Source organism: Acyrthosiphon pisum, chromosome A3, assembly GCF_005508785.2.
Source record: "Acyrthosiphon pisum isolate AL4f chromosome A3, pea_aphid_22Mar2018_4r6ur, whole genome shotgun sequence".
Taxonomy (NCBI): Eukaryota; Metazoa; Arthropoda; class Insecta; order Hemiptera; family Aphididae; genus Acyrthosiphon; species Acyrthosiphon pisum.
Window position 1 is genome coordinate 10,821,786 of NC_042496.1, and position 7,383 is coordinate 10,829,168.

Genomic DNA, 7,383 nt, shown 5'->3' on the forward strand with positions numbered 1-7,383 from the left:
CCAAATTAAATTTTTATGATCGTTTGAAATTCTAATTTTTACAACATTGGATATTCACTCGATTTCTCATGTAGCGATTTCCTTATTTTGTATTGTAATTCAAAAACGAATAACTGCAGTAGATACATGAAAATTTTACTGAATGTTTATATTAGCATTTCCTATACACCATACAATTTTGAAAATATTTTGACTCTTTTTGAGCTGTTTACGGACATTTTCAGTTTTCAATTTTTTTAGTTTTTTTTTCTATAAATATCAATAAAGTTTTATCTGTTGGGCCAAAAAGTATAACAATTTAATACAAAGCTATATATTGTTACAATATTAATTGAAAAATATTAAAAATACATAGGCACAATTTTTTTATAAGCATTTAAAGATCGAATTTTGACAAAATTTATCAAATTTAAAATTGAATAATTATTTCGTAGTTAAAAATGTATAAAATGTTCAACTTTTATATCTAAGGATTGAAAATTTAAAACAAGATTCCACGTAAATATTTAATTCTGTTACCAAAAATTCTAAGAAATACATAAGCACAGTTTATTTTTATAGTAATTTTAAGTTCAAATTTGGACGAAATTACATATTAAAAAACCTGGAATAACTATTTTAGTTATTTTGTTGTGATTGTATAATATTATTTGTGGGTACTTGAAACTTCTAAAGTATACTATTATATATCTATGATAGGTACAGTCTGTTGTTGATGTATAACGCGTTACCTAATGGATATTGTGATATGATTAATTTTAAAATTATTAACAATACTATAGATAAGTATACCTATAATATGTAGGTATGTCTAATATCTAGACTGACAAACCGTCTCCGCCCAGAATCGTTTTTCTTATACAGTGATATTATATCATTGAATTCAAATTTAATACTATCCATTATACAATGACCTTATACTTACCCACCTTTTTTATTTTTGTATCTGTCATCACGGTTTGGAGCAGTAAAATTACTTCGATTTTCTTCTCTAGGAAAAACGACATAAAAATTAAGGAAATTCGGAAATTTTTACGCAAAATCGATTTTGATTTTCGGTGTTAATCCTAAAAAAATAATGTATCTAATTTATATTGGTTGTTTATATTAGAATTTAAAAAATAACACAATAACATTTTCAAAGTACTTTGATTTGTTTAAACTGTTAACGGACATTTTCAGTTTCCAATTTTTTTAGTTTTTTTGTCTATGAATGTCAATATCTAACACTTTAAAATATTGGAAATTCACAGATATTTATATAACGATTTTCTTATTTTGTTGTAATTTAAAAACGAATAACTGTAATAGATACATAAACTATAGGTACATGGAATTTACAGGATATGTCTATTTTATCAATTCCCATACTTGGTAAAATTGTCAAAACATTAGGACTCTTTTTGAGCTGTTTGCAGAAATTTTAAATTTTTAAAATTTTTTTTTCTATAATTGTCAATAACATTTTATTTGTTGAGTCAAAAAGTGTGAAAACGTAATACTACGCTCCTGCAGTTAAAAAATATTAAAAATACATAAGCACAATTTTTTTTTACAAACATTTAAAAATTATTTTATAGTTAAAAATGTATAGTGTTCAAGAGTGGCGACGCGAGAGGGTTTTTGTGAGACAATTGTCTCATAGCTAAAAGGGGTGGTGCGTGGGTACTGGGTAGCTACCTATAGTGGATAGTCGGTTTTGAAAAATATTAAGTGACACAACGTATCAAATAAATAAATATATAAATAGTTTTTGATTGAAAAGGTGATCGCCAGCTTATTGTACATTCAATGATTTATTAATAAAGCAGTATTTGTATAATTAATAAGTTATTTTTATTGTAGTACCCTTAAATTGAATTCTTAGAAAGGTAAATTTGATATAGAATTATAATAGGAGGTGTGGGGCATAGCCCCCCACGGCTCTGTGCAAATTAAATAGGTGGGTCGTGTGTGCTGCAACTAACATTTTCTTGTCTCACTGTCAAAAAAGTTCGCACCACCACTGATGTTCAGCTTTTATAGCCAAGGATTTAAAATTTAAAACAAGGTTCCACGTAAATAGGTTATATATAAATAACTTAATTCACAATGATATCATCAAGTATCAGCCCAGAATCGTTTTTCTTACACGACATCTATATGAATTCAAATTTAACACAAATCACAATCTATTACAGTGGGCCACTTAAATCCTACTGTACAGCAGAGCGACAATCACTTGACCATTTTTTTATAATTAATACTAGTTGAATACAACTATACAAGGTCCTCATAAGACATAACTACATAAGTAGTTCTTACTCAAACCTAAAAATGTAAAAAGTAAAAGCACAATTTTTTTATTAGTTTTTTTATAAGTTATTTTAGTTATTTTGTTGCAATTCAAAATATTTGAAGGGACTTAATTTTTATGTGTGTTTTTGAATATTACTATGCGCAATGATATTTCAAAATATTTGGATTTATTTTCTACCTATTCCCATTGCATATTTCAATATTTGTACCATATTACTATATTCTTATAGTAATATAGGCTGACTACCGTCTACAGCGTACTCTACACTCAGAATTGTTTTTCGTGTGCAATGAAAATATGGTAGTATTATATTATTTATAATCTCTCAGTAGCCAGTAGGTATAGTCTCACTTTCTATTTTCTAATTAAGTATTGTAATTTGTAGTACCTACAACCTAGGTAGTAGGTAATGTAGAAGGATAATTTATTCGATGTACTAAAGATTAAGGAGATATAGTGCATTTGTTTAATATATTGTATACAGGGTCAGATCCCCCCCTCCCCCCATAAGCCTAATTTATGTTTAAAAATATGATAAGCCGCCTATAAGCTCATAAGTCATATTTATAAGACGTAATTTTGGGGCAGTAAATATTTAAATGGGCCGCTCAGAAGTGAAAATCTCGATGGGCAGATACATACCAATCGCATGCCCTGGTATTTAGAAATCAATAATCATACATTAATTTCATAAATAATATAATTGTAATAATATTATTACAAGAATACAATTTGACCGACTAACGCTGGGAGCTGCAACGTTGATGACCACATTTCCGAGCAAGTTTTAAGAACTAATTATTTAACGAACGAATGGGTTTTACACATTTATACTAAAATATTATCAATTTTGTTATTTACATGGGACAATGTAGGACATACCTAACAATTACATTCCAATTGGCAATTAGTGCTGAAAAAGAATTGATGAATTGACTAAAGAAAACAATTTAATTACATTTTGTACTATAATTGTTTTGAAATAAAATGTATTAAATACATATATTTTATTTTTATTTTATTTTATTAGTTATACGGGCATTAGCCCTTTTTACATTACAATATATATTTTTACATCAGACATTTTACAATAAGATAAAAGTAACTTATATCTATACAATTTACATTAATATATAATATATATTTCTGATGACAATAATAGCTTATGTTGAGTAAATATTTTACAAATTTAGCAAATCGTCGAAGGAAGGCTCTGCATTGGCAGACGACATTAGGCGTCTTAAAGGCATATTAGCCATATAGTTGGTGGTGGCGTATATATGTATGTGTTTTGATATTTATTATTTGAATTTATAGATAACTAGGTTTAAATTTATTTTTCTGACCCCCCATACACATAGACCTATAAAGGTCCTATAGGTCTATGCCCATACAAAAATAATATGTATTCAGAATAAGAGCACACCAGATTTACGTAGCAAAACCGGTTTTGGCCATGGTCTCCTGGTGTCGTTTTATTCTGAATATAGTATAGCTGACATCACGTCAAAAGTTGTAGCTATTGTCCGTAAACATTTTTTTTTTTTTTTGTTGATACCTAACACAATCTAATATGGCTTCCAAGATTACCCGAGTCCTACCAAAAAATAACGATTCACAAACGTGCAATCATTTTTATATATTAACCTAAACTAGCTGTACCTATATACTTAACTTAGGCCGGTAAAAAAGGGATAAATATAAAATAGTGCTTATAGGTAGGTACTATATACCTTGGCACTTTGTAAACTAATTGAACCAAGACGACAATTGCAAGCTACGGATCAGATATGGGTAGCACTTGGTATATAATTTAATAAGTGGTACAAACTACCAACTCTAACTAAACTTTCCTGATATCTTTTAGAAAGTTAAGACAAATATCAATCCATGTCCCATGACATTTTCATCAAAATAGGTAGTGTATTTTTTTATATAATCTATTAAACTAGATAAATTCATTTTTATACACAGATTAACTTTTTTATTTTTGTAACATATGGAAACCATATAGGTAGGAATATAAAAAAATCCGATATTCATGAACCAAAACGAAATCAATGTGTGAGGCCCTCTGTTAAAACACTCCCCAAGACTCAAGCATAAGCACAACTAGACCTCTAAAACGAGAAGTGCTATAATTGTAAATGCCTCACAGAGCCGTGGGATACTTAAAAACTTTTCGAGCACATTTTATATTAATTATAAAAATAAAATATTTAGGTAGCCATGTATGTACCTAAAATACTCTTTCTATTAATAATATATTAAGATTCGAACGACAAAACGTTAATAGCTACTATGAAACTCATGATGGTTTACCAGTAAACATTAATAAACAGTACATCTATATGAATATACAGTGCTTTTTGATGTGACCTATAGGCTAAAAACTGCTTGTCACTCGTAAGCAATCAATTTATCCGTTATGTATCTACTAATCTCGTCTATCAACTATAGGACTATGTAATAATTTATAGAAAAAGAATATTATGACTTAAGAGGATATCAGTGCACTATTTGTTTTCACCCTTTGGCCAATGCACAACGTAGACAAAACTCATTACGCAGAATCATTTTTTCTGTTTTTAAGTAATCCCCCCCCCCCCCTATACTGGGGATAGTGTTTAAAAGAGCAAAGGTAAAAGTTTGTTAATACTTAAACAGGACATCATTTTTCCAAGAAATAAATTTAAATGCAACAAAAATAACTTTGTTATTTTTAAACTATTTATTTATTTTACATATAATTATAAACATATTATATAATATTAAAAATATGTTTCTTTTGAACTGGAATACTGTTAATGTGGGTTGGTGTGGCGCGGTTCATACACTCAACTGCGGAAATGCTCTGAGTGTACGTATCAGCCGGTGTTTCTAGCTCCCGGATGGGTGACCACCTGGGATTTCTAGCTATAAATCCTTGCAACACATACAAAATGTGTTTCAACTAACTGTTCCCCCCCCTACAAACAAAAAAGAAATTGCTAAATGCAGAGAATGAATTGCAAATGCAATGCATTTGAAAGACAGAACAACAAAATATGAAGGCAGGCATCCTCCCTCTTAATAACTAAAAAATATATTTTTAAAACTTTAAAATTGGTATTGTGATAATGAAGTGATTGAATTATATTTAAGAACAGTTAAAAATAAATATTCCTTTAGGTATGATGTTGTAACTTAGTCTAACAATTACATTTGTTTGTTTCTTATATAATATGTAGTCAATGGACATTAAGAATATTTCTTGGCAGCAACCGATTTTCTTTTAGTTCAGTAAGACAATTGTTCAACTAGTCACCGAATGTGGTTGTTATGCATACTGATAGGAACATCAAATGGTGCCAACTATAGTAAAAACGCACATCCGAGAAGAACTCTTAATATAAATAAAGGATTTTTACTTAATTATTTAAAATTTTAATCTTTGACAGCATGCACAGTAATAGGAAGATATGCCTTGATTATTTTTCCTGTAATTGGACATATTTGAACCATTTGTCTCTCACATATTTTATCTTTAACATGCATCGAGTATCTGTCATGCAAATGTTGTGGCAAAATACTGTACATAACATCTACGGCTTTAACGGCACCTAATAAACACAAATAAATAAGATTAATAATGTTCAAGAAACAATAAAAATAAAAATTACTTTTGCATTGTAACAAAAATGTTTGAAAACTTTTAATACGTGGGTTATTTAGTAGCTTAATACTATGGTAACAGGTAAGGGCCCCCTTTCTATATTGTGAGTCTTGAGCTGTTTGTAAGAAATGATACATAACATGGATCTCTAACCTTCTTTTTACAGCTGGCCAAATCTTAAATATGTTTCAGCATCGCAAACCAAAGTTGTTTAGACTGTTTAGGAGGATAGAAAGGCAATGCAATTTAAAAAAGATGAGCGTCACTTGTAAATGCTTGTCAAGTTACTTCTATAGTTATTTCCTCTTTAGTGAAAAGTTAGATTAGAAACCACTGGAATAGAACATGGTCATAATATGCTCATTATAAACTAAGTAATGATCAGGTATAGAGTAAAATAAAAGCTATTATATAATTTTTAAAGAAAACTAATTTATTAAATATCAATAACTTTTTACTTCAGATTCTGTGACCAGAACCTAAAGAAAGTTCTGCCAAATAATAGTCATTAGGTTGAAATATGTGTCATACACTCCTATGATATAATATTCTACCCAATACTATATTAAATAACAAAGAAAAAAATCTAAAAATGGAAGTTTTATTAAAGAATTTGAAATGAGGTACTTAGATGAGTTTTTACTAGTAAAAGAATAACATATTACAATTTAATGGGTAAAAGGAAAGAGTAAACAAAGTTTAGGTTAGGTTTTAAACACAGAAGTACCACATCTAATAGAAATTAAAAGTTAAAATTGTGTCACAGACTAATTATTAAAAAATTAGACTGACCAGTTGAATTAGATACAAAAAATGAGATTGAACATGTAGAATTAGCTACAAAAATGAAATTTAATTAATTATAGGTAATTTGATAAGTAATAACAATATAACTTTGAAATTATATAGTATACAACTCATATTTAATATTACATACATTATAAAAGATTTTTGATAAGGGTAAATAATAATTATTATATAAATAGATTATTAACATTCTATATTATTTATCAGCCAAATATAATATACATAATATAATATATAAAGTAAAAAAATGTATAAAGAAAAAATTGTATTTATTCATACAATTTTGAAATTAAAAATATTAGAACAAGATAAAGCTTTCTTGATAAATTAAAAAAATTATGATTTTTTGTTCATAGGTATTTAAAAGTTGTTGTTTATAATTAAAGATTTTTAACTGCATATTTGAAGATAGTTTCATTCGTCATATTCTAGTGTTTTTTTAGTGCATTAAATTAGATTTTAGATTAGAGCCCCAATAATTAGGTATTAAGAGGACACCACATCCGCATGTGTTGTCTCCGTCTTACAAATTTGTGACTTAGAAAATTGTACGCTGAGCAGAACACATGTAGCTCTCTTAGTTTAAAAATTGAGTGAATTGACCTATTATCAAATTTAGAAG

The 7,383-nt window shown here is 28.1% G+C and overlaps 1 protein-coding gene across 2 annotated transcripts in view; it reads right to left on the reverse strand.

The window, feature by feature from the left end:
- Positions 1 to 5,015: 5,015 nt before the first annotated feature.
- The window catches only part of LOC100569254 (juvenile hormone acid O-methyltransferase), a 9,417-nt gene continuing 7,049 nt past the window's right edge, over positions 5,016 to 7,383 (reverse strand). For both annotated transcript variants that reach the window (XM_016804125.2, XM_003244251.4), the window contains exon 4: positions 5,016 to 5,901. In XM_016804125.2, coding sequence (XP_016659614.1) covers positions 5,726 to 5,901 — 176 coding nt within the window. In that variant the 3' untranslated portion in view covers positions 5,016 to 5,725. The remainder of the gene's footprint in view (positions 5,902 to 7,383) is intronic.